Source organism: Narcine bancroftii, chromosome 7 (genome assembly GCF_036971445.1).
Source record: "Narcine bancroftii isolate sNarBan1 chromosome 7, sNarBan1.hap1, whole genome shotgun sequence".
NCBI lineage: Eukaryota > Metazoa > Chordata > Chondrichthyes > Torpediniformes > Narcinidae > Narcine > Narcine bancroftii.
The window spans coordinates 14,901,669-14,929,634 of NC_091475.1; the positions used below are offsets into that span (position 1 = coordinate 14,901,669).

Genomic DNA, 27,966 nt, shown 5'->3' on the forward strand with positions numbered 1-27,966 from the left:
CAGCATCTGAGTCAGTCCCAGGAGTCCCCATGTTGAGGTACAAGAACTTATAGTCAGCATCTACCAACGCCAGCATGATGATGGAAAAGTAGCCTTTGTAGTTGTGGTAGACACTGCCTGACCCTGGAGGTTCAAGAATTCTGACATGCTTACCATCCAATTCACCACAGACGTGATGGAAGTTCCACTTTTCAGAAAAACCCTTGGCCACTTCTTTCCACTCCTCTGGTGTAGATGGACACTTGATGGCCTCCTCATGATACTCATCATAGATGGCTTGGCACTCCTCTGGGACAAAACTGACAATGGTGCTTGGAGCTACATGGAAGCCATAGGACAGGCTCTTGTAGGAGTTTCCTGTAGCAAGGAACCTCAGAGTGATGGCAACCTTCAAACCAGGGGGCAGGGCCTTCCTGAAGTTAGTGTCTTGCTTCTGGATCCTGGGAGTAAGGTGAGCCACCAGCTTCCTGAACATCTCTGGATCCATCCTCAGGAAATTCTTGAAGGACCTCACATCCCCTTCTTCCAGGTGTTTCATCAGCTTCTCGTGCCAGCCATGGTGTTGCAGTTGTAGGAGCCACTCATTTACCCACACTGTCTTTGCCTTCCTGACACCCTTTCTGCCCCTATCCCTAGCCCTGGCCTTTGCCTTGTTCACGGCCAGAGCTATCAGCACGAGGGCCAAGGCCTCCTGCTCATCCTCCAGGTAGGGATCCTGCCCCAACAGTGTAACACCCTCATTGCAGATGTCCATGGTGAGAGTTCTTGACTGTCTGACGTCCGAAAAGTGAATGATAGATCTAGTTGTAGATCTAGGTATATTGCGGAGACCCACGGTGACCTATCGGCGATTGCTGGAGATGTCGCTGCAACTGCTGGAGACGACGCGGAGACGTCGCCGCAACTGCTGGAGACATCACCGCAACTGAGGAAACGTCGCCGTGACTTCCGGGCGAATTGGTTGTCACCTTGTTTGGAGACGATTCGGAGATGTCTCAGACGTTGCCCTGGCGTTGCCTTGGTAAGAGCGCAAGCCATTTTTTGGTCACCCGAGTTGCCGCGACTGATCAGTTGCGGCAACATCTCCGCCAATGATATAGTCCCTTAAGAAATAGGTCTTGCCACTGGCAGAAAGGTTTTGAATTGAAAGCGCTTTAAAACCATTTGTGAAGTTTATTTTTTCCTAGTCCATTGAATGGTTACTATCTAAGTTGTCCAACAATGAATGGTGGAATAAAATACATTGGTAATTTTCAAATGGGAGATGGTTTTTGCATGTAAAAAGGTTGTTTGATAAAAGGAGGTTACAGTATTTTATATAACCATATAACCATTTACAGATATTCAAAATAATTTTGCAGTTAAGTACGGAAATGTGCTTTGGATATTTTTTCTTATTCATTTTGTCTTTCTTGAAGGCTTTTAATGACTCAAATATTGTTGGATACTTTAGTCACTTAATAATTAAAGTTTATGCCAATTAACATCATCACCTACATCCATGTAAAACAATTAGATAAAGATCCTGCTCATTTTGTAATGAAATTTGAAGGATGAATGTTAACTGAAAAATGAGGTGAAATTCCTTGCACCTAAGGATTAAAGTATTTTACATCCAACTAAGAGATAAGATGGATCCTCTGTTTAACTTCATTTTGGGAAGATGGATCCTCTGCTATTGAGGAATTACTTAGAACTATTTGGGCACAGTTAGCATAGTGGTTAGTGCTGCGCTGCAACAGCACCAGTGACGGGTTTGAATCCATTCTCCGCATATATGTGTGGGTTTCCTCCAAGTACTCTGGTTTCCTCCCACTGTGATAGAGTATTTAGAGTTGGTTTGGGAGTAATTGTTAGAGCAGCTTGCACACACACACACTTTAAAACACAGAATATTTGCAGGACTTTTGCAGAATGCTTTTTGCAGGAGACAACAAAGTATCAACAGCAGCTTGCCTGGGAGAGCATGTGATCTTTGAAGGCAGAAGAGTTTTGCTCTCAGAGAGGAAGGGAGTGAAACAGAGAGAGGAGACCGAAATCAGTTCCAGAAGGACAAAGCTGGCAAACTTTGGAAGGTTGCCTGATCAAAGGAGAAGACTGGCGGTGTGAAAGGTGACCTGAAAGAAAGAGGATCATCTAGAGAACCCTGAAAGGGGCAAGTTTCGTCAGCAAGACTGATTGAGAAGGAATCAGTTGCGGATGTCCTGGAAAAGGAATCTGTCTCTGAAAACCAGCGAGAACCCTCCTGAGTGGTAACCATTTGCCTGTTAAGCACTAAAGACTGGTGAACTTTGTCAATGCTAACTTCTGTGCACAGTACAAAAGTTGCCTGCAACCAGTGAGATTGGACTGTGATCCAAAGAATTTTTCTAATCTTAAATATACATTACACACACCTACGCTTAGTATTAGAGGGGGGGATTAAGTAGTTAGGAAGGTTAAGTAATAAGTTAAAGTTTAATTCTGTTTTCTTGTTCAAATATAATTATAAACAACTTTTGTTCAAGAACCTCCGTGTTGTGGTGCATATCTATTGCTGCTAGTTAATGGGGTCCTCTGGACTCCGTAACACCACCTTTCAAAAATGTATCGGGATTGTTGGCAAATTGGGGTGTAATTGGGTGAGACGGGCTCAAGGGCTGTATGTCTAAATATGATTTTAAAATTTAAAGTGCACAATATATGAGAGAGGGCATCAACCTACAACCATCTGACTGGCCAGAAGGATGTTCCTATCCAGGAAAAAGAAAAACCTTATTCCATCATCATGAGTAGACTCAGATTCAGTTCAAAGAGATGAAAGGATCAATTGAGAAAGCAGAATGTTTTAACGCGAGACTTGTATTTCAAAATATATTGAATATATCTTTTTATAGTGATGTGAATTCTACTTTCAGGTCGCGGACAAAACACGTGGATCAGTCCCATAGGCAGTGCCATATTCACCATCCACGTTATGATTCAACTGCATTCTCAGCTTGGACAAAACATTTCATTCCTCCAGCATTTAGTTGCTTTGGCAGCAGTGGAGTCTGTGCTCTCCACTCCAGGTTATGAGGTCTGTGAAACCAATGCTATTTCAAAATGTAAAAATTCCATGTTTAGTTATCTTTCACTAATCTTAGAACCATAGAACGCACAGTACAGAAAACAGGCCATTTTGCCCTTCTAGTCTGTGCCGACCACTATTCCGTTAGTCCCACTGTCCTGCTCCCACTCCATAACCCTACAGACCTCTCCCACCTATGTATCTATCCAATCTATTCTTAAACCTCAAGATCGAGCCTGCATTCATCATATCAGATGGCAGCCCATTCCACATTCCCACCACTCTCTGAATGAAGAACTTTCCCCTAATATTCCCAGTAAACCTTTCATCTTAAAACTATGACCTCTCGTATTTATCTCCTCCAATCTAAGTGGAAAATAGCCTACTCACATCCACTCTATCTATCCCTCTCATAATTTTGTAAACCTCTATCAAATCTCCCCTCGTTAGTCTTCGCTCCAAGGAATAAAATCTCAACCTGTTTAATCTTTCCCTGTAACTCAACTCCTGAAGACCCAGCAACATCCTAGTAAATCTTCTCTGCATTCTTTCAATCTTATTGATAATCTTCCTCTAGTTAGGTGACCAAAACAGCACATAATACTCCAAATTTGCACTACCTTTAAGTAGAAATTCTGCCTGGCCCGCAGGAAAATGAATCTGTATGTGATATCATGTATATACTCTGATAACAAATCTGAACTTTGATCTTGAAGTTTGAAACAAAATATGAAAAGTAGGTGAAAGATTAGTCTGTATGACTGCATGGCACTTTGAGACTGATCATCTATTCAAAATGATCGTGACTGATTTAATCTTTATGTTAGTTCCATTTCCCACCCAGTCCCCAAAATCATTGAAAAATCTATTTATGTTAGCATCCCCCCGCATACTCAGCCCGCTCTTATTTTTCAAGTAAAATGTCGACAACACCAAACAAGATCAGAAAGGAAGGCAAGTTTTAACAAGAACTAGAGTATTTGTATACAGTGGTAGACAGTTTCATCAGCACCCTAAGATGAAATTATTGTCAAGGGGTTCCACAAGAGTATTGTATCACCTATTGCTGGACTAATGTTTGACTTCTTGATGTTTTTTCTGCAATGAGTTATGTCAATGCAAAACTAACATATCATTTAAATCACATTTGTTTAGGAAATTGAATTAAAAGTTAAATGGCCAAATGACATTTACTACAGTAATCTCATGAAGCTGGGTGGTGTCCTGGTCAATTCATCCTTAATGGGAACAACTTTTCACATTCTAATTGGTATGTACAAAATACAAACATATGGTTTACATGTTCTAAAAACGAAGCAGTATTGTTGAACTAGTACTTGTATGTCATACATGACATGTTATCAATTTGATTTTAATATGTTTTTAATTATTAATGGATATAAATCACTTTAATTTGTCAGTAGTGGCATATTTCAAGAGGATAAATTTTAGTATTGGATATTTTTTGTAATTCAAGTAAATAGTATTTTGCAAGTTTAACAAATAATAGTGGCTAGAATTGGCAAGTTTTCCTCTCCTTGTCATTAATTGTTCACACACAAACATACTCAGGAAAGATGTTTGGGAATTGAAAAGAAATATAACAATGTACCATTCACAAGATCTTTGTGCAAGATCTATACCTATTTGAATTCATTGTGTATTTTTTCTGTTTACTTGAGGTACCATTATCTCTTATATTCATTTCACTTTGCCTGGAGCAAAAGTAGTTTGAGCATGCACTTAAGGATTATAATGGCAGACCTTGTGTTTTGAGTACAATGATTTAAAAAGATTTTGTCCATTAAATACAATAATGTAAACAAATGAGTTAGGAGCCAGCTCTGCCATTCAGTAAGGTTGCAGCAGATCTTAACCCCAACTTCACAATCACATCCATCTGAGGTAACTTTTCACCACTGCCCTTCGCAAAAATTATATTTGCACTAAAAATATACAAACACTGCTTCCATCTCTCTTTGATGCAGAGCAAACCATCAACTTTCAGTCCAGTGTGAGAAAAGAATTCACTTCATTTTCCTTTACTCCTCATTTTTAAATATTGTAGTGATTCACTTGTATCCCAGTTCAGTGGCTCATTGCCATAAATGTATCCACATTGTTCCCAATAAAAACGTATACATTTCTTTCTCTATCTCTCTGTCTCTCTTTCTCTCTCTCTCTCTCACACACACACACACACACACACACACACACACACACACACACACACACACACACACACACACACACACACACACACACACACACACACACACACACACACACACACAGACAGACCGACCTAAGTGGTTCAGTGAATTAATTGCAATTTGATAGAAATCTGGTAAGAAAGTTATAACATTGGAATGTGCTTTAATGTTTGTAGAAGGGAGCAGAGGATGGTTGAAATTTGGAGGCTTCTAGATATGTTATTTTGAAATATCTCACTTGTTGGGGGTGGGGGAAACCTATATTAATTGTATTTTACTGAAGGAGTGTTAGTTTTCTTCAAGTATAATATTTATCTGAAAAAGTTACTAGAGAACAGTCATGAAAGTTAAAAACTTCAAACTTGATAGTTGGATTGTCACTTGTACTGAAGAGATTTGGTCCAGAAGTTATGCTATACAGCGAAGGGTGCATTCGTACCCTTCTCAACCTTTTGTTTTGGCTATGGCCCCTTTAGGATTCTGTTCAAAGTTTATGGGTCCCCTTCCCTGTGTAGCAGTCAAGTTTAATTGGATTCTTCCGCACTTCACTTCTACTAACTACATAAAAACATTTTTTAAATTATGATTTTAGTCCATCACCATCATTAAATGGTGTTGTGGCCCTGAAAGTATTATGCCCCGTTGAGAATGGCTGCATTAGTGGTCAATGCCATTACATGCCCAATGCAAAGTCTTGCCCCTGCATAACTGTATTGCACAAAGTCCAATACATCTTAGGAATGAGGATTGAAAAGGATGAATGGTTGATACAAAATATCCAGACAGGTATATTGATTGGAAAGATTTAGAGGGATATGGGTTGAATGCAGGAAAATCGGACCTATATCTGTGCTCTTACTCTGAGCTATTGCTACTAATTAATTGGAGTAGCAAGATGGTGGCCTGGATCAGTAATCCAGAGATCTTCATTCAACTTCCATTACAGCAAATTCAGTTATCTGGAATTACAAACCACTTAATAATTGGTAATGAGGCCCAGAATAATACCAGGGTGTTATAAAAACCTATGTGATTGACTTCTGTCCACAGGGCAGAAAATCTGCCATCCAGACTTGGTCCAACCTCTGTCGATCTCTAGCGGTACCAATGTGGTGAACTATTAAATATCCTCTAAAATGTCTTAACAAGCCATTTAGTTCAGAAGCAATTAAGACTACACAGGCCAGCAAGACCAGGATAACAAAGAGTTAGTGAATGTTTATGTTTAGATCTGCTGGTTCCAGGTCAGTGGATAGGGTTGCTGATGGGCAAGGATTGGTCAAGACGAGCCAAGGGAGACCCAGTACAATAGGTAACTTCTTAATATAATGGCTATCTATCCAACTGTGAGGCTACATGGGTAGGAAATGATCCATTTGGGTATTTCTGATGTAGACATAGTTAAGACTTGTGTCTGTATGAATGGTCAGTATAGGAAACACGAAAGTCTTCAGATGCTGACATTGTAGTAAAAACACAGAAATGCTGGAGATCTCAGCAGTTCTCACAGCGTCCACCAGAGGTAAAGATATATTACCGACTTTGTGATCCTGAAACTTTCTACAAGGTATATCAAAAAGCAGGCAAGCATCTTAATTAAAGACTATAGATTAAGGGGAAAGAATGGGAGGGGGATGCGTCCAGACCAATGGACAAATGGTGTTAATTGGATAGGATAAGAGGAAAAGAGAGAATTGATTTTGGTTCTGTGAAAGAAAATAGAGGGAAAAGGGAAGAGAGAGAGAGACAGTCAGACAGACAGAACTAGAGGGAAGGGGACAGGGAGAAAGAAGGGGAGGGATTCTTAATAGAAACCAGACAAGTCGATATTGATGCCATCTGGTTGGAGGGTGCCCAGACAGATGATGAGGTGTTCCTCTAATCTCAGGTGGTCTCAGTTTGGCAGTGATGAGACCATGGACAGACATGTCAGCAAGGGAATGGGCAGTGATATCCAGTGGCCATACGTGCATGTTGCTGACATCCAAAATTGTTTCTTATAATTGGAGAAAATTATGCATGTCCAAATATTTCCATATGTTCTTATGTCATATGCATTGTCAACCAAATAGCATTTTCACTAACTTTGTTAATGATGCAGTTATATACAATACATGATTTCATTCAGTTTCTTGAATTCCTCTACTGCCTGGCATAAATAAATGTTTTGCTAGAAGATAGAATCTTCAGGCCCTTGAAAGTTGAAAAAGATGATCTAGCTATATCTCTCATGTTTTTCCACACCTTGATGAAGGGCTCAAGCCCGAAACATTGATGATGTATCTTTACTGTTGCTACATAAAGGCGCAGTTTGACCTGCTGAGTTTCTCCAGCATTTGTGTGTTTTTTCATCTAGTTGAATCAAAATTAATCAATCAATTTAAAGTTCCTTTCGGCAGATATTTTGAGTTAAACTGATCCCCCACCCATTCAACTTCCAAGACTGTGACACATCCAGATAGTGCAATTCAATCAATTTAAAAATCTTTCTTGTCACTAATCTTTTATTGTGATCTGAATTTTCTGCTATTTTTGTTTCCTCAGAATAGTGATACAAATTCTAAAAAGTGCATGTCTAACTGCCTTAGTTAATCATACCATTTTAAGATAGGTTCCTCAATTTAGCTTGACAGCATATTGAAACTTGGACACTATTGCAGTAAAATGGTTTCCTTTGTAAAGGGGCTATCTCATTGGCCTGGAGACTAGGTGGCAACCTGGTGGCAACTCGAGTCTCCGTAACGTCTCCTGGAGACTAGCCAGGTCTCCGGGGAGTCACGGGAAATTCAAACATGCTCGATTTTTTTGGAGACTTTTTCCAGTCTCCAGCAGGTCTCGGAGACGTCTCCGCAACTGAGAAGATGTCTTGGAGACGCCGCCGCGACTGCCGGGTGAATTGGTTGTCACCTTGTCTGGAGATGTCGCGGACGTTGCCCTGGCGTCGCCTTGGTGAGAGCGCAGGTCATTTTTTGGTCTCCCGAGTCACCCGAATTGTCGCGGCGACGTCTCCGCCGGTGAGATACCAGTGTTAGAGTTCACATTTATATTCCGTAATCGTGTGTTTCTCTTTGAGAATGTTGTTGAATAGGATTGGGATCAGACTAATGCAATAAAAATATGGTCACTGCAGAATATCTGCTGGAGAATCTAAATAAAGACGGTGCCTTTAAGTTTTTACATTCAGAAAATAAATCAACTGGAAAAGTTGATGAGCACAGCTTGTCATCTCCCCCAATTTATTAATGAATTTGATTGACTAATGAAAATTTAGCTGTGGAATGGCATATTTAAACTTAAACAGCAGGCTGCAACTTTAAACATGACCTTGAAACAATGTAATGCAAAAATGTTACTTACACAATCAAAGTGATAGAATATAGAACAGTACAGACAGGAACAGGCTCTTTGGCTCACACTGTTAGTGCTGGACATGATGCCAAATTAAACTAATCCCACCTGCCTATATATGATTCATGCCCTTCCATTCCCTGCATGCTTGTGTGCCTGCCTAAATGCTTTTTAAACGTCACCATTGTATCTGTTTCCACCCACCTCCCGGCAACATGTTCCAGACTTGTCTTCAAACAAAAATTGCCTCACACATTTCCTTTAATCATTCCCTCCTCTCTCCTTAAAGCTTATGCCTCTAGTATTTGACATTTTTCCACACGGGAAAAGATATGATCTCTGATTATTGACCCTATTCCATGCCTTTCCAAATTTTATAAGCTTCTATTAGGCCTTCCCTCAACCTCTGACTCTCCAGAGCCAATAGTCTAAGTTTGTACAACTTCTTGTAGTTCACACTCTAATCCAGGCAACCTAATAAGCTCATTCTTTTCCAATTGCAAGTAAATGCTCTGAATTTTCTCAGATAGCTTCCCAACCACTGAGGTAAGGCTCACCAACCTATCATTTGCTAGATTATCCCTATTGCCCTTCTTAAACTAAGGAACAATATTGAATACTCTCCAAGTCCTCTGGGACCTATCATGACTAGAGAGGATACAAAGATGTATTTTAAGGCTCTTGTAATCTCCTCAGAATAATTTGGTTAGATCCCATTAAGCCCTGGGGTCTTGTCCTCCTTAATGTTCTTCAATGCACCCAGCACCACTTCCTCCTTGATATCATTATGCATTATATTAGCATTCTCCACAGTGATCTTGCTATTTTCCTTGTCCTTCTTGGTGAATACTGATACAAGGTACTCATTTAGTACCTTGCCCACTTCTTATGGCTCAAGGATTAAATTCCCTCCTTAGCCCTTGAGTGGTCCTGCCTACTTAGTAACCTTTTTGTTTTTAAAGTATGTTTGAAATGCCTTGGGGTTTTACTTTATCCTCTCCACCAAGGAGATTTCTTTTCCCCTTTTAGTCTTCCTGCTTTCTTTATATTTTTTCAAGGAACCCACTTGATTTCATTTTCCCAAACCTTGCATCTACTTCCTGTTTATTCTTGACTAAATTTACATCCTATCTCATCATTCAGGATTCTTGAACCTTGCCATCCTTGGCTGTCTTCATCACTGGAACATGTTCATCCTGAATTATGATTAGCTGGTTTTTAAACAACTCTCACATTGTTAGATGTTGACATTTCCCCCCTGAGTCCCATTCTTATACTTGTGTAAAGCTATCTTAAAACTTATTTCCAAAATGCTCCCCCACTGAAACTCTAATCATCTGGCCAGACTCATTCCCCAAAACAAATTCCAGTATATCCCCTTCCTTGGTTGGACTATCCACATACTGGTTAGACCAGTGGTTCCCAAACTTTTACTTTCCACTCACATACCACTTTAAGTATTCCCTATGCCATAAGTGTTCTGTGATTAGTAAGTGATTGCTTTAGGTGGTGTGTGAGTAGGAAGGGAAGGTTGAGAATCACTGCTCTAGACCCAAAAGACTGAAATATTTGGCTTGAGAAAAATTGTCATTGGTCCATTTCCTTTGGAGTTATGAAACTGTGCACATAACAAGTCAATGAGGTACGATTAAAACAGTGGTTTTCAAACTTTTTCTTTCCACCCACATGCCACCTTAAGCAATCCCTTATTAATCACAGAACACTTATGGCGTATGGAATACTTAAAGTGGTATGTGAGTGGAAAGTAAAAGGTTGGGAACCACTGGGTTAGACTGTCTAATGCTTTAAGGCAGGGGTGGACAACCTTTTTTCTTTAAATGCACATTCCATCTTAAGTAGTCCTTATGCCATAAGTGCTCTGTGATTGGTAAGGGATTGTTTAAGGTGGTATGTGAGTTGGAAGAGAACCACTGATCTAGACACTTGTTACTGGAATATTTTGCTTGAGAAAAATTGTCATTAGCCCATTTCCTTTGGAGTGATGAAACCGTGCACATAACGAGTCAATTAGGTACGATTAAAACAGTGGTTTTCAAACTTTTTTCTTTCCATTCACATACCACCTTAAGCAATTTCTTACCAATCACAGAGCATTTAAGGCATAGGGAATACTTAAGGTGGAATGTGAGTTTAAAAAACTCATCATTAAGGACTCTGCAGGTGCTGTCTGAAACATCGTTTATATATCTTTACCCCCCTTATGGACACTGAGACATGTTGAGTTCCTGCAGCATTTCTGTGTTTTTTATTATCTAATGCTCTCTCATCCAGCCATTCGCAATGGGGCCTTGGGGGCTGCAGCACATTTAAACGGAGGTGGGGGGGGGGTGCGGTGCATGGACTGAAATCATAACATTTTTTAATGTTTTTATGCACTCGTCAAGAGAGAAGTATGGAATAAGCCAACTAAATGACAGCTTCACAGGGAAGGGGACCCATAAACTTTGAGGAGAGTCCTAAGCGGGGGGGTGGGGGGGGGGGGTGGTTGAGGATGGCTGCTTTAATCTATTGATTGAAGTATTTCAAGTCAATAACATCTTATCTAGTGCAACAATGACCTAAATAATATTTATCCATGGGTTACGTTTGATTGTGGCCTTTACTTTCTGGGACAAACTATGCTCTTTGCTAATTTTTCTTCTAAAGGTTGTGGATTCAATGTGACGAACAGCAACCCAACCATATGCATCAATCAAATCATTCTGGAGCATAACAAAGAGCATGGAACGCATTTACAGCCACTTCGAACAGACCAGCTGATTGCCAAGACAGTCACTATCCTTGAAAACCTGATAAACGTTTTCCAAACCAAAGGGCCAAATGGAGTTTTACCACTTTATTACAAAAGATGGATGCACAGGTTAGTTAAGCAAGCCCAAAAAGAAAATGCATGTACATGCATTCTCTAGAATTTATCCAGATGTAATGTTCCATGTTGCAAAATAACATTCAGGAATTTAAAATATTAGGATGATCTCTCTTCGAGGGCCACCTTTAAGGAGAGCCCTGGTTTGATGAGCTAAGAGACTTTATGGTTATTAATGGAATGATTATGCATTTTGTACAATTATTATTTATGGATGGATATTTGGAATTCTTTGCACTTTGGAAGATCTAACTTGAAGGCAGGGTACAAGGTTAATTGAAAGATTCTTACAGTCTGGAGGAACTGAGAGATCTTGGGTTCCAAGTCCATAGATGCTTCTAAGTTGCTGTACAAGTTAATAGGGTGATTGAGCAGGTGTATGGTGAGCTGGCATTTATTAGTTGGAGGATTGCATTCAAGGGTCCCGAGGTAATGTCGCAACTCCAGTAAAAAAAATCTGGTGAGAACCATAATTAAAAGTATTGTGTTCAGTTCAAGTTGCCTCATTGTAGGAAGGTTCTAGGAATGGGTGGCCAAGGGTAATGCTGGAAGCAGATAAGATCATAGTGTTTAAGAAGCTTCTAAATAGCCACATAAATATGCAGGGGAACGAGGGATATCGATCATGTGTGGCAGAAGAGATTTAGTTTAATTGGGCATCATTTTTCTGGGACAGGAATGGTGGGTCAAAAGGCCTGTACCAGCACTTTGATATGTTCAATTCATGAGAGACAGACGCACATGAAGTCCTTGTCCTGAGTTTTCAGTTGGCAGCAGCAGAAGGCAGATTTTGACAAGGAGATCCTCAATAAAGCACAAGTAATTCACCTGCTTTCAGCCAAGAATTGCTGACACGTACATCTGATTTCAACAAAAGCCCTTCTCTTAGGTGTAGTGTTCTTGCTCCAATGTGATATTGGTTTGCTGTGTGATGTAAGCTCTTGAGTCTCCTGCACAATGTTTTTCGTAGCACTGTTAGTCATTCTGACAAATTCTTACACAGCGAAACAGAACATTAAAAAAAAGCACAATCTTTAATTATTAATTTAGATATTTTATAGCTTAAGTTATTGGAATGAAATTTATATAGAAATTGGAATATATTTAAAAAAAATAATAGATAGCTGCTTTAAAATCCATTACTTTTGAAATATTTATCAGAGTAAATTTTAATCCACAGATGTAAAATTATTTTTCTTCATACAAGCTAGAATCCAGCGTAATATTAACGGTTCATTCCTCGGACAAAAAAAGCATAATACTTTAGTGTATTTTTCAGAGATTATTGCCAGGGATGGTGGAGGAGGCAGGTACATTAGGGACATTCAAAAGACTCTTGGATAGGCACATAGATGTAAGGAAAAATAGAAGGGGAAGGATGAGATTGTTTATATTGTGGGCTGATGGGCCTGTAATGTGCTGTAATGGTCATTTTCACTGGGGTAATGATGGAGAGTGGTGGTGCTTCCTGAACTGTTGACAGTCACTCCTTGCAGAAGATTGGACATTGCTCCCTTAGCAGTGAGTGCATTTGGCCTTGCACCAAGGTGCTCCGTTTCTCTCTCCTCTTTTACCTTGCTTTCCATCCTCTTTCAACAGCTGCTCTGCTCATTATTCCAGCCATAACGTGTTCTTTGGAGAATATCTGCCAATCCATGTGTTTAGAAGCACTTGGTTTGTGCAAAATCCTAAAAGTAAGTAAAATGTCCATCAACACCTGCCACTCCATAGTCTACTGGTGCTTCCAACGTGACATCTACAGAATACACCAGACATTGCTGGAATCACACATATAGTCAGAGGCAATTGATGTCCAAAATTTAATTACTGAATATCTTATTACATGATGTAGGTGAGCATTCTACCCTGTTGCTGAACCTATGTTATAATGAAGTTATAAGAAGTTGTCTAAAGTTCCAGAGTGGCAGGACTGACTTTAGATTATTGTTCCATCAGACGACACTCTCACCATGTGGTGATCTGTTACTTTGCTCCACAAGTACGCATGTGCACCACCGTTGATGTTTTAGGATGAAGGGAATGTTTAGCAGACAAAAATTGGTTAATAGGCCCAATTTCCAAACCTAAATTTATGAAACTAAATGTTTGAGCAACTGGCATTGAAGAATGTTTCTGTTTAAACAACTATCCGAGAGGATAATCGCGTGGATTTTTTGTTTTTGTTTTCTATAAATATCATTTTACCTCTAAAATCAGTCACTGAAGTAATCAGATCAGTTTCTTCAGTTCACTGTTCCTCAGTTCCATCTGCCTGGCTGCCTATCTTCAGTTTTCTGCCTCACTGAACGTTGACACTGGCAACAGAGGTCAGAGCAGAATATTTGAAGACAGAATTGCACAATGTGAGGCATTCTGGCAGCGCATGTCGATACTCTGCCTTTTCACACAGATGCTTTTCCAGTATTGTTTGAAATTCCTATCCTCCACAAAAGATGACCGGTTCTATGTTCAAGTAAGCTGTTTGCAAAGACCATACTGAAAAGCTGCCTGAACAAAGTGCGATTTGGCTGTCCACTTTACTCGAGACCAAGAACAGTGAGTGCTGGAGAAACAACATTGGGCTGCACTCACATAGAAAATAAACACTAAGATTAAAAGGGAAAGATGAAGATATTGTAACTGAAAATAAAAAATGGTTCCTTTTTGTATTGAATTTCAGTCCAGTGGTTAAGATTAAGTGGAAAGACAGGTCAAGAAGTAATTGTGAAGGTTGCAATGTGTGTCTTCCATTATATTTTTTTGGAGGAAAAAAATCATTTTCATTTTGCATCTGATTTTTATCTAGTAACCCATGTATTTTAAGAGGATTTACTAATCCACAATGCCTCACCAGGCTTCCAAATTAGCCTTGTATAGTTTTGGATAACTGCTCAGAAAACCTGCATGCTAAGCCGCAGTTTGCTGGTTGGCCTTTCCTTCAGCTGGAGAATTTAGTCATCAGTGTTGTCCTCTTAAGTAATATGTGGCACACAATGGGACTTCTGTGAATGTAATGCATAGGGAGTACACTGTTTAGAGTCTCTCTAAAGATTGAGAAATGATACAAAGATATTTGAACATTTTCATTTACTTGCAGTTGGCATGGTGCAGCGTGGATTTAACAGACGGCAGCCTCGTGGTTTAGTCGGCTGGCTGAAAAAATTTACATCCAAATTAATTCCTGTGTCTGCTTGAGTCTTGAGCTTCCTGAATAAATGAACCAATAAGCACCAAATGATTTGTTCTTTTTTTTTCTTTGCTGTGCTCCCTAAACCTTCTTATTTTAAAAGCAAATTAATCCAGTCATTGAAATTGTAGTTAGTATATGTAAAGCAACAATAGGTGGTCTGACTGACCTGCTGGCATGAATTAGATTGGCATTGACACAGGGCCTGTTTGGAATCCTGTTTATCTTTTATTTATACTTCCTATGTTTTTCTTTTGATTTTATTCAATAAAACTACCTTCAGTTATTCCATTGGTAAATCACAAAAATTTGTAGATGCTGCTGTCGAAGTAAAAACACAAAATGCTGCAGAAACTCAGCAGGTCAAACAGTGTCCTTTATGTAGCAAAGATAAAGATACATAAACCGATGTTTTGGGCTTGAGCCCTGCATCAAGGTATGAGAGATCGCTGGCAGGCGTTCGAACTAAAGATAGGGGGCAAGGGGGAATGGTAAAGGCAGGAGATGATAGGTGGAGAAGGAAGGGAAGTGACAGCAGTGATCAGGGGGAGGAGGGATGGCTGAGTCGGTAAGGGGGGAGGGAGGGGAGAACTGGAAAGGGGGAAGGGAAAGAGGGTGAGCAAATTTAGCAGAAAGCAGAGAAGTCAACATTAAGGCAAGCTGGCTGGAGAGTGCCCAGATGGAACAAAAGGTGTCGTTCCTCCAACCTGCAGGTGGACAGGGTGGGATAGTACATAAGGCCATGGACAGACATGTGAGCACAGGAGTGTGACTCAGAATTGAAATGTTTGGCTACTGGGAGGTCACTGTTGTTGTGGATGGAGTAGAGGCGCTGAGTGGAGCAATCTCCCAATCTGCTACCAGTCTCTCCAATGTAGAGAAGACTGCATTTAGTTATTTCATTTCTCATTGCAAGACAGATGGCTCAGTATCTACTGAACCAAGTGTCCAATTTGAAGGAGATATTTTGGATGGGTAAGATTTAAATCTATAGACTACGTCCTGTAAAGTTTGTTCTTTAATTGTTTGGGTTGTATATTATAGGATGACTTGCAAAACTCAACAATATCTGGTATTCTTTTGCTTCTATTGTGCTTTTTATACATTGTACGTGTCAACTAAATGTAGTATCAGAATTTAGCCATTTCACTTGGAATTGGGTCAAGAGAAAAACCTGGGTATTCTCTTGTCATTTGTACAAAATGGAAACAATTTGCATGAACCCTAAGTGTGCATTATAACTGTTCCCCATGTACTCATACAGACTGTTGGTTAGGTGTTCAAAAATAAATCTGCCCACTCTTCCTCATTTTCCAGCAGATTTTGAAGATTGGGAAAGCAATTTATCTGTTTGTATTTTGTTCCCTCATTATTATCTGTTGTAAACACGATTGTCTTTGGTTTTACTAATTACGGTTTGTTTTTTAAAGTGGCACGCAGGTACGGCTATGGAAAGAGGATGGTCCTACAGCATTGGTTGTTGGACTGGATAATTCTGGCTTCCTTCAGGTTCTTTTGGAAGGTGATGATGATGTGGTTACCGTGCAGCCCGATGGGAACTCCTTCGACATGCTTCGTAACCTGATCGTCACCAAGCACCATTAGAGCTGACCAGGTTTTGTGGAATATTTGCTCTTCAGGCAAGCTGAAGAGATTATTAATTTTTAATTCTGTTGTGCTATGAGTCTTTTATCTCATTTCAAACTTTCCAGGGCACAATGCGTGATGAGTGAGAGGTCACTCTTTTGCCAGAGAGGATGAAGTTGCTGAGGTTTGGGTATCAGTTGATATTTTTAGGAAAAGAGCTATGAAGATGCTTGGGAAAGGTATCCAAAATCCACAAAGTAATCTTTAATTTTGTAAAATAAAGATGAAGATAAAAAGGATGACATGGTTGGTGTAGCAGTCAGCGCAACACCCTTACAGCGCCAGCGATCGGGACAGATCCTGGGTTCGAATCCCGTGCTATATGTAAGGAGTTTGTACGTTCTCCCCGTGTCTGCATGGGTTTTTCTCAGGGGGCTCCAGTTTCCTCCCACCCTTCAAAAATGTACCAGGACGTAGGTTAATGGGGTGTAAATTGGGTGGCACGGACTCGTAAGGCCGAATTGGCCTGTTACAGTGCTGTATGTCTAAATTTAAATTATTTTTTTTTTAAAGTTGTATCTTGTGTCACTCACTATAGGAGAAAATAATTACAATTTTACAGGCCATCTTCTGTGCCTAAACAAGTCTGCACTTAGTCCAACAAAGGTTTCCATCCATTGCTAGTGATTGATTTAAAGAAGGAAAGGTTCATGTGGAGTATAACCCTTTAAGAAATACCTTGTTTGACAGATTACCAGGCGAAGGTTGGCTGCAAAAACTTCAAATGGCTACTTTTCTGACATCACAGCTAACCAATGTAAAATAGATAGAACCTGTTCTCAGCATAGCACAGAATCATCTATCTATTCCTCACTTTGATACGTATGCAATAGGAAGTGCTCTTCCAATTTCCTGTTCTTCTTCAGGACCTACCTGAAGGTCACGACTGATGTGTGCAGCTAAATATTGTTCTGAACCCAAACAACCAGGGGAGATCTGGTCAGTTCTGTAGGAATGAGGTCTGAGCAGGAATTTCCCAACAATCTCTTCAGACATGCTGCCCACTTTACATTGGTGGCCTGTTTCCCATAATGTTCTAGAATGAATGCCGTAGTTGCATGAACAGTTTACATGTGCCTTCATACAGCTAGGACGACTGGCCATATGTTTTGATTCTGTTTTATTTTTGGTAGTGTATAAACTTAATATAACATTTTTTTTCATTCTGATCATTTAAATGGATAATTAAACACTTTCTTTAGGGTCTTTATTCAGAATATTCTTTTAACATTGAAACACTCCTGCTAGTTTGTACTGAATAATTAATTTGGAGTTATTTTTATGCAAAATCAAAACCTCGAAAGCAAAAATAATTATTTATTCAAAAACAAAATATTTCAATTGACATTTGTCATTTCAATGTTCATATGTAATTAGACAGTTCTTGATTAGAACTTGTTTGTTATAAAGATAATTTCTGAAGGTTAACAATGCTTTCTTCAGTTTCTAATGTTTATACAAAAATAAATCCATTTTTTACAAAAAAGTCTTGAAAATGATTTCTTAGAGTTTTCATTCATATTAATTTCCGATGGAAATCTTTCACGATCATGCTAAAATTCTCCCAAAGGTTTGCATATGATGGAAAAAGCAGATTTCAGATTCATTTCTGCCTGTCTGTGGTGATCAAAATTTTACTCTCTAACATAATGTTGTCTTTTAATGGAAAATATATACCGTAAATATTCGTGTATAATGCGTTCTGTGTATAATGCGACCCCCCCCACCCCCCATTTTTTGAGGGGAAAAATTTTACCCCCATATATAATACGAACCCCCTCCCCTCACCCGCTTGAGTCGCACTGCCGTCTCTCCGGCCGCTCGCCCGCCCGCCTGAGTGGCGCTGCCATCTCTCACGACCACCTTCCCCTCACCCGCTTGAGTCACGTTGGCATCTCTCACGACCCCCCACCTGCCCGATTCATAATGTCGTCTCTCATGAGCCCCCCCCTCCCCTGAGTCGTGCTGCCATCTACCGCTTGCCGGCCCGCCTGAGTCACGCTGCCGTCTACCACTCGCCCCACCCGGCTGCCCAAGTCACGCTGCTGTCTACCGCTCGCCCACTCACCTGCAGAAAATCTTTTTTTAAATTTTACTCTTGAGTATAATGTGACTTCCATATTTTTGAGGGGAAAAATATTTTGCATTGTACTAAAATATTTACGATAAGCCTTTCAATCGATTAAAAATATAATTGTAGGGACATGCCTAAAATTTCTCGAGCATTTTATAAGTTATTATCATTAAATGTTTGTCCTATTGCAGCATTGGTGACCAACAAGAATTTTGAAGAGTTGACTGGTTAGCCATTCTTTTTTCAATTTCTGGCTGGTGTTGACTGCTCATTTTTGGCTTGTAATTTCTTTGGAACTAAATGGCTGTTTTTTTATTAGAATGTAGAAATTCATGGGCTTTTCAGCCCTCAGTATTGCGCCAACCTCTACTGACAAAAGGCAAAGGATGAAAAACCCAACACCCAACCCCAACCAACCAATTTTCCCCTGCAACCGCTGCAACCGTGTCTGCCTGTCCCGCATCGGACTTGTCAGCCACAAACGAGCCTGCAGCTGACGTGGACTTTTTACCCCCTCCATAAATCTTCGTCCGTGAAGCCAAGCCAAAGAAATTGCGCCAACCTAAGAAGCTAAATGACAGCTGCCTAGAATTTCTCTTCTGCGTAACTCTCCATTTTTTCCATTCCATGTATCTAATAAATCTATTAAAAGATCCTATTTTACCAATCCCCATCACTGTTGCCAGCAGTGCATTCCATGCACCCACCACTCTCTATGTGAAGAACTTCTTACATCCTCCCTATACTTACTTCCAAGCACCTTAAAACTGTGCCCCCTCATGTTAGCCATTTCAGTCTTTGCATAGAATCATGCCTCTGATCATTCTTGTACACCTCTATCAGATCACTCCTCATCCTCACTGTTACAAGGAGAAAAGGCCAAGTTCGCTTCACCTCATGAGGCATGCTCTCCAATCTAGGCAGCATTCTTGTAAATCTCTGCCCGCTCTGTATTACATCCACATCCTTCCTTACCTGTCGCTCACTGATGATGCAACTCCATCTTTTCCTGTTGTGATCATCAGCTGTTTTACGATTAAGGAACGCGAGCCAATCAAATGGATACTTTTTCATGTCTGATATTTCTTTTGCAAGTGACAAAATGCATGCAAAGCATTCTGTATGGTTACTTTGTGTCTCTTGTTAGGACGGTACTGTTAGCACAATGCTGTTACTGCGCTAGCAATCGGGATCAGGTATGAATCCCACGCTCTCTGTAAGGAATTTGTACATTCTCCCTGTATCTGCATGGGTTTCCTCCTGGGGCTCTGGTTTCATCCCACCATTCAAAACATACTGAAGGTTGTAGATTAATTGGGTATAATTGTACAGCGTGGGCTCATGGGTCGAAAGGGCCTGTTCCCAATGCTGGATGTCTAAATTTTTGAAAAAATTAAATAAGAAAATGATTTAAAATTTTAACAAGAGCAAGAATGGTGTACCTTGTAACACACGTTGTTTGGTTTTGCGAACATGAAACTGCCCTTAAAGGAATAAATTCTAACAATTAACTATTACATCATACTTTAGGAAATGCAGAGATTAAAATGTGTGGATCAGTTTCAGGCCCCAGTTTAATGCAACTAGCAGTAAATGGTGGAGTGAAGAGAGGCCAAAGATGGGTTCAGACTCAAGGGTGACAAAAAAATGTTTTAAACATGGCCTGCACAAATAGTTTGAGCCAATTAGGAAAAGCAACTGTTTCTCCTCCTCCACAATTTTATTTTGACAGTTTTTAAATAAAAAAGCAAATGCTGATACAATTGTAATATAAGAATTTTCTTGAATGTAAAATACATTATTATTTCATTTCCTGTTTGAATCTCTAACAGATGGAAGCTAATGAAGTGTGGACAAGTCAGTGCACAGGTGGAACTTGTGGGAATAACTTTGTTTCCTCTTTGTATAGATTCCCTTTTCTGTGTACATGACCTCTCATTGTCTTGACAGCAGGCAGTTTCACATTGAAACACATCATTTGTTATTGACCTGTATTTGCTTCATTACCCACTATCCAACCATATCCTTCCGCACAGAACATAGGAACCTTCCTGTTATGTTATTTAACAGACCTGAAGGAGATGTTAGGGGTGGAGGTAATGTGTCTTTTATGGGCATGGCAAGTTGCTAGATTTGTATTTCTTCACATCTGAAGTCTAAACTGGGTCCTCTTTGAAAATTTTAAGCTCATTGAAATATTTAACGGTAATCTTTGGACCACTTTTAAATTACACTGAACAAGTGCATTTATGCCCAGTTTCCCCACAGACGAGTCGGGCCAAATGCCTGTGCAAGAAATAGAAATGGATAGAGGCCATTGGGCCCTCAATGGCTATTCCACCATTCAGTTAGTTTGTGGCAGGCCATTTACCTAGTTGTGACTTCCCTGCACTAATCCCACTTTTTTTATTCCTTTAATTTCTAAAAATCTCTCAATCACTTGTCATGAATTCCCTCTGCAAATGTGTACTTGTTGCATTTTGGGTGAAGATTTACTGTTATCTGGCTGAAGAAATGTCTTATTTGACACGAATGGTGGCCCCTTTATTTGACTCTGGGACTTGTCCTGGACACCCTAACTAGGAGAAATATTATTCTCCCATTGTGTGTGATATATTTCAAATAAATTACCCCTTTACTCTTCTAAGCTCATAAGGAAATTTCTTGATTTATTCTTGGACACTAGAAAATAGGATCAGGAATAACTAACTTGCTCAGCCATTCAATATGAACATGGCGGATCTGGTCAGATTAATGTGAGGTCATACAACATACGCCCAGCCCAGGAATCAATCTGGTGAACCCTTACTGCACTCCCAATGGGAGTATGGACTTACTCGAGTAGGAAAACCAGACTTCTTGACATTGTCCCACCAGAACTTTATTTAATTGGAACAAGGCATTAAAAAAATCCTCTTATAACACTGTTTGGCTTCCCAATTGTCTTAATTCTAACTTCTGAAGATTGAGTACATGATCCAGGTTGCTCAGAATAAAATACATTTAAATCTCTTACCATTTAAAACAATACTATTTTTCCTACCAAAGTGGATAACCTCCACATTTGTTTCCCATCCTCATCTATCTGCCCTGTCCTCATCCATTCACTTAACCTGCCTATCTTCCTCATAATACAGTTCACCACCCAGTTGTGTATCATTATCAAACATTTTAACTCAGCACCCAGACTGCAAGTTCCTAGAGTCCCAGCATTAATTGCAGGCCCTCAACTCAAAAAATTACCTATTTATTTCTACTCTCTTAACCGCTTCTCAAACATAATTACCTCCAATACCAAGCACTTTAATTAAACAATAATCCTGTTTGCTTGAATAATTTACAGATCTAAATATCCACATCCCTACGTATAGAAAACATATTTGTGATTATAAGATGTTAATTTTTCAAAGATTGAAAATGTATTGAATCCACATTTAATTTTTATCTTTTTACAAAGCACAAAGGTATGCAAAGGTGTTTTAATGCTGGTTATCAATTTGATAAACTGAGGTTATTTAATGATCCTCAACTGAAAAAAAAACTGCAGTAGTGGTAACTAATTTTCACATTTCAATGTGATTTCAGAGGAAAAAAGATAATTACTTTTAAAACAATGACTTTGGTTAGAAGAGAAAGTAAACGCATTATTTTACAGGCAAGTCCATTCATTTTTCACTCTTAGAAATGGAATGAAATTGAACAATGAGATCCACAAAAATTATTGAAAAGTGTATTTGATTTATGAAATCATTTTAAATATGTAGCATTGGACAAAGAAATGCCAGATTACTTGGACTACCACCCTTGTATTTTATTTCTAAATCACATGTGTTAGTGAGTTCTCAATTTTTTTAGAAAAAAGAAAGTCAACTTTCCATGATTGTCCACATTAAATTGCAAGTTTACATGCAATGATTAATTTTATCGTTATTTGGGGTTTTCTTCTGTTAGACTGAAAATATCAAATTTTAGTTATGACTTTCGTGGAAGATGGATTTGGAAAGCTTACTCACCCCAAACATGCAAAGGAGTTAAATTAATATTTTTTTCTTTGGCTTGGCTTCGCGGACGAAGATTTATGGAGGGGGTAAAAAGTCCACGTCAGCTGCAGGTTCGTTTGTGGCTGACAAGTCCGATGCGGGACAGGGACAAATTTAATATTAGTAGTTACAGAGGAGTTGGATAAATATTTGCAGCTGTAGCTGTTAACCTCAACTCCTTCTCATTTCAACTGATCATTTTTAGAGATTTCTCTCTGATGTCACTTATTCATTATTGAAAACTCTCAACATTGTTAAGAAGAAATTGTATCAGAAAAATTATTAGAATTACCTTGATTAGTGAAAATTTTATTTGGTTAACGGCACTACTGGAATAAGCTTGAAAATGCATTAAAATGCTGAAGACTTTGGAAGGCTATTCATAAACCCCTCAAACATCAGGTAGCCACATTGTTAAACTTTTAAGTGCTATTTGAGGTCTGTAAATTGCTAGTGTAATCTAAATGTGACGGTAAACAATATCTCTATTTTCATTATAATGTGATTATGAAGTTGGCGCTTTCTTGCATCCTGGCTTCTGGACCTCTGCTACTGGATCCTTGACTTCCTCATCACGCCACAGTCAGTGCAGATCAATATCAACATCTCCTCACTGACAATCAACGCAGGTGCACCTCAACAATGCGTACTTAGCCCCCTGCTCTTCTCAACATGCATGGCCGTATGGCTAAGCATAATTCAAATACTATCTACAAATTTGCCAATGACACCACCGTTGTCAGCAGAATCACAAGCGGCAATGAGGAAACATATAGGACTGAGATATATCAGCCAGTTGAGTGGTGTCAAAACAACAACCTTGCACTCAATGTTAGCAAAACAAAGGAATTGATTGTGGATTTCAGGAAGGGGAAATCAGGAGAACACAAACCAGTCCTCGTTGAGGGGTTAGCTTCAAATTCCTGGGTGGCAATATCTGAAGATCTGTCCTGGGGGCATCATGTTGATGTAATCGTGAAGAAGGCTTGCCAGCAGATATATTTCAAGAGGAGTTTGAGGAAATTTGGTATGTCACTAAAGACTTGCAAATTTCTACACGTGTACCGTGAAGGGCATTCTGACTGGTTGCTTCAAGGTCTGTTATGGAGGAGCCAATGTCCAGGACAGGAAAAGGCTGCAGCCAGAGCCATCATGGGCTTTAGTCTTCATTCCATTAAGGGCATCTTTAAGAGACGGCGTCTCAGGAAAACAGCCTCTAACATCAAGGACCATCACCACCCAGGCCATTCCTTTTTCTTACAGGATCCCAAATAAACACACCCAATGTTACCAAAAAAAGCTTCTTCCATTCAGCATCATATTTCTGAATGGACAATGGAACAGTAGATGTTACCTCATTTTTTTCCCTCTTTTGACTATTTTTAAATATTATAATTATGGATATGTAATTTATAGCGATTTTGCATCTGTAATGCACAATATTGCTGCCACCAAACTAAATACTTTGTGACTCATGTTCATAACAATAAACTTGATTCTTATTCTGTCTGAATTGCTTTTCTGAAAGAAGATTGTTTGCCTGATATATTTACGACAGGAAGAATACTTTTAATAAATTGTTTACTTAAAAAAAAAATCATTTCCAAAAGTAGAAATCCTTAGATCGGCCAGTACAATTCTTTGGAACCCTGCTTAGTTTCACATTTAGTGCTTTTGTAAACTCCCTTTGTACGTTTTAAAAAAAAATAGGCCTCAAGTTTCTTTGTTTTTATTGGTCCACTTTCAACACTACAGGATAATGCCAATAATCTGATTTGGGCAACAACAAAAAAAAATCTCGGAAACAGCCATGATGTTACACAGGCCTATTTCCCTAATTTATCCTGGAACTTGTTTCCTCTTGGAATTCCAGTCAATATGAATTCACTTACGATGCCAAATCTGTGTGTATCCACAGGCATCATTTTACAACACAAGCTTAGGCAGAACATAATTTCCTGTTCATGCCAATAATTTCTGTCAGAGTAAATTAAGCGAAAGCACATATATACATATATTAGAGCACTAACCTGTCCTTTCCAAATGTAAGTGTTCCTTTGGAACAAGATATCCCAAAGCACAGAAATCATCGCGGCCGTCACTTGTAGATTTATGACCAGTTAAACGTTATGCAAGTTTGGTGGCGTAATAGTTTTCTGTCCCTAAGAACTATATTCTTTTTCATTTGCCTGCTACTTTCCTCTCTCCTTCAGGCAGGGAAACTACAGCCCAGAGAAGAGTCTCCCATTCATTGGATCCCCTAACAGCCTTTAAATATGCATTAGGGTTACACACAGTGGTTATGTGCTATTGACTGAGGTCAATCTTTAATGGCACGTGGAGAGCTGGCACAGGAATTTGAAATGCTGTAAAAATATTGAATACTCAAATTTATTTTTAAATAATGAGGCAACAACTGTCTTAAATATAATCTCTGTTCCAAAGGATAAATTAAGATGACTCAAATATTAAGGTGATGATTAACACAACCCTGTTAGAGCACCAGCGACTGGGGTTCAAAGGTAAGGAGTTTGTACCCTCTTCCTAGGTTTGCGTGGGTTTCCTCCAGGTGCTCTGGTTTCCTCCCACCTTTCAAAATGTACCAGGTGGTAGGTTAATTGGATGTAATTGGGCGGTACGGGCTCGTGGGCCGAAAGAGCCTGTTATCATGCTGTATGTCTTAATATATCTTAATTCCATGAAAATAATTGCAACATTAACTTTGAATTTTTTAAAGTTTGTTTGAATCTCTGCACTTAATATTATGTCCAAAATAATTCCTGTGTGTAAACACCCTATTCTGGTTTAACACAAAGCAAGCTAATGTATCCATGAACCGCTTTATGCTTGCCTGATTTGGAATATGTGGACCCAACTCATTCATTACTGCAAGCCCTTCTTTCTCATTTGTTTTCACAAGCCTATTCATTGCATTCAAACTGACGGGCGTTAACTAACCGCTCCCTCAGCACAATTCATCAACAATTACAAACATCATTCGAGCAGCAAGTTTTATATGTATTCATTTTGGAAGGGGGAGGCTGTGAGTATTGCTGGTGGAGTAGCATTGAGAGAGTTGCTGCCTCACTGCACCCGTGTTCAAGCCTGAACTCCAGTGCCATGTGTGTTTTTTTTTTCCTGTGAACAGCTGGATTTCCTGCAGGTGCTCTACTTTTTATTCCCCGCAAATCCTAAAGGCCTGTGGGCTGGTAAGTTAATAGAGCACTGTAAATTGCCTTGTGTTTGTGTGGATGACAATGGAGAGAATTTATGTGGAAGTGAAGAAATAAAATTAGGGTAATTGGGTGCATGGTCAGTGCTAATTCGAAGAGCTTTCATGCAGTATACTTCTAATTACCCTTGAGAAGATGATGAGCTACCACCTTGAACTGTTGCAGTCCTCTGGTGAAGGTACACAGGATAATTGAGTAGAGTGTTGTAATATGAGGAAGAGATTCGGCAGTGCCCAAAAAGCAATGAGTCTGAACACAAGTTGATCAAACTAAAAGATCTTTATTCACCTGTGGGGGGAAATTGCTGCAGGGAACAAGGCACACACAATACACTCGCACCTGACACAACTAACAACTGGCACTCGCTACAAATCACGAACTATGAAATACAGTGAAAAGACACAACAGTACCCACCACTTCTCAATCTGGTGCAGGTACAGCACCCCATTAGTTTTTCACTCTTGGAAATGGAAGGAAATTAAGCAATGAGATCCGCAGAAAATATTGAAAAGCAAATTTGATTTGTACCATCATTTTAAATAAATACTGTTGGACACGGGAATGTCAGAATACTTGCACCACCACCCTTGTATTTTATTTCTTACAAATTCTGATCCTGCTATCTAAATCACATGTGATAGTGAGCTCTCACTTTTTATTTAAAGAAAAACATCACCTTTCCATGATTGTCCACATTAAATTGCAAGTTTACATGTAATGGCTAATTTTATAATTTATTTGGATTTTCTTCTGTCGAACTGAAAATATAATCTTTTAGTTATGTCTCTCCTGGAAGATGCAAAGGAGTTAAATTAATATTAGTAGTTACAGAGGAGTTGGATAAATATTTGCAGCTGTAGCTGTTAACCTCAACTCCTTCTCATTTCAACTGATCATTTTTAGAGATTTCTCTCTGATGTCACTTATTCATTATTGAAAAATCTCAACATTGTTGAGAAGAAATTGCATTGGATAGATATAAAAACATTAAAAATTAGTTATCTTGATTACTGAAATATATATTTGGTTAAAGTTACCACTAGTAAAAGTGTCAAAATGAGTTAAAACGTTGAAGCTATGCATTTTGGAAGGCCATTCATAATCCCCTCAAACAAAAATGTCATGGTTAAGATAAAATTGTTAAACTTTTAAGTGCTATTTGAGGTCCGTAAATCACTAGTGTAATCTAAATGTGACTGTGCACAGTATCACTATTTTCATTTTAATATGATTTTGAAGCTGCTTCTTTCTTGCAGCCTGGCCTCTGCACATCTCTCTGCAACTAGATCCTTGACTTCCTCATCACACGACAGTCAGTGCAGAGCATTATCAACATCTCCTCATTAACAGTCACCACAGATCCACCTCAAGGATGCTCTACTCTTTCTACACCCATAACTGTGTGACTAGGCAGATATGGTGGCTTCCGACCAGGTTCCTGCTGGAAGGATGAAGAAGAAATAGTATCTTTCCAGATCTACGTTGTGCAAAATGGAGGTAAACCTGCAGATGATTGGAGTTCCTATGATTATTGCACTCATGACATTCTTGGTAGTAAGAGTGTGTAGGTTTGGTTGTTCCTCTAGTGGTCCATAGGGTATTTTGTAGATGATGCATACAATAGGCACTATGTGGGAATAATTGATTTGAATGGTTGATGGAGTTCTAATTGGATTGTCCTAGATGGTGCCTGAGAGTTGAAAGTGCATTCATTAAGTGGGAGGTATGCAATCACATTCCCAACATATACCTTGTGAATGACAAGAAGACTGGGGTGCTAAGAGATCCATCCTTGCAAAATGGGGAATCTAGCCTCTGACTCCTCAGGTCTTCGGCCTACTGTTGAAGCCATGTAATTCTTGACCTGATCCAAATGACCCCCAGGGACTAGTCATGGCAATCTGATTGAATGTTATGTATAGATGTTTAGACTTTGAAGCTTCCTGAGATGTAAAATTTAGTTGCCCGTTTACCAATTTGTGCCTTAATGTTGCACAACTCTTGTGGCTTGCAAATCAGGATTGCTTCACATAATGAAGAGTTGTGATGTCATCGATAACTATGTCCACTTTAGCTCTTTGAAGGAAGATCATTGTTAAAGTAAATTAAGATATTTCAGTTCAGGACACTGCCCTCAGAAACTCTAGTAGTGATGTCCTGAGATGGATGATTGACTTTGAAGACCAACCATAGTCATCATCCTTTGTATGAGAGAACACTCTAGCCCAGGGGTGTCAAACTCAAATTCACGGAGGGCCAAAATTAAAAACTTGGATAAGTCGAGGGC

At 39.3% G+C, this 27,966-nt stretch overlaps 1 protein-coding gene across 6 annotated transcripts in view; it reads left to right on the top strand.

Moving 5' to 3' along the window:
• hlcs (holocarboxylase synthetase (biotin-(proprionyl-CoA-carboxylase (ATP-hydrolysing)) ligase)) overlaps positions 1–17,660 on the top strand; it is a 128,786-nt gene extending 111,126 nt beyond the window's left edge. For 4 of the 6 annotated variants that reach the window (XM_069888946.1, XM_069888947.1, XM_069888948.1 and 1 more), the window contains 4 exons: positions 2,898–3,058; positions 4,205–4,319; positions 11,278–11,491; positions 16,115–17,660. In XM_069888946.1, coding sequence (XP_069745047.1) covers positions 2,898–3,058; positions 4,205–4,319; positions 11,278–11,491; positions 16,115–16,289 — 665 coding nt within the window. In that variant the 3' untranslated portion in view covers positions 16,290–17,660. Of the gene's footprint in view, positions 1–2,897; positions 3,059–4,204; positions 4,320–11,277; positions 11,492–14,594; positions 15,176–16,114 lie in introns of those variants that run through there. The other 2 variants (XM_069888951.1, XM_069888950.1) reach the window with 2 other exon arrangements.
• Positions 17,661–27,966: the final 10,306 nt, after the last annotated feature.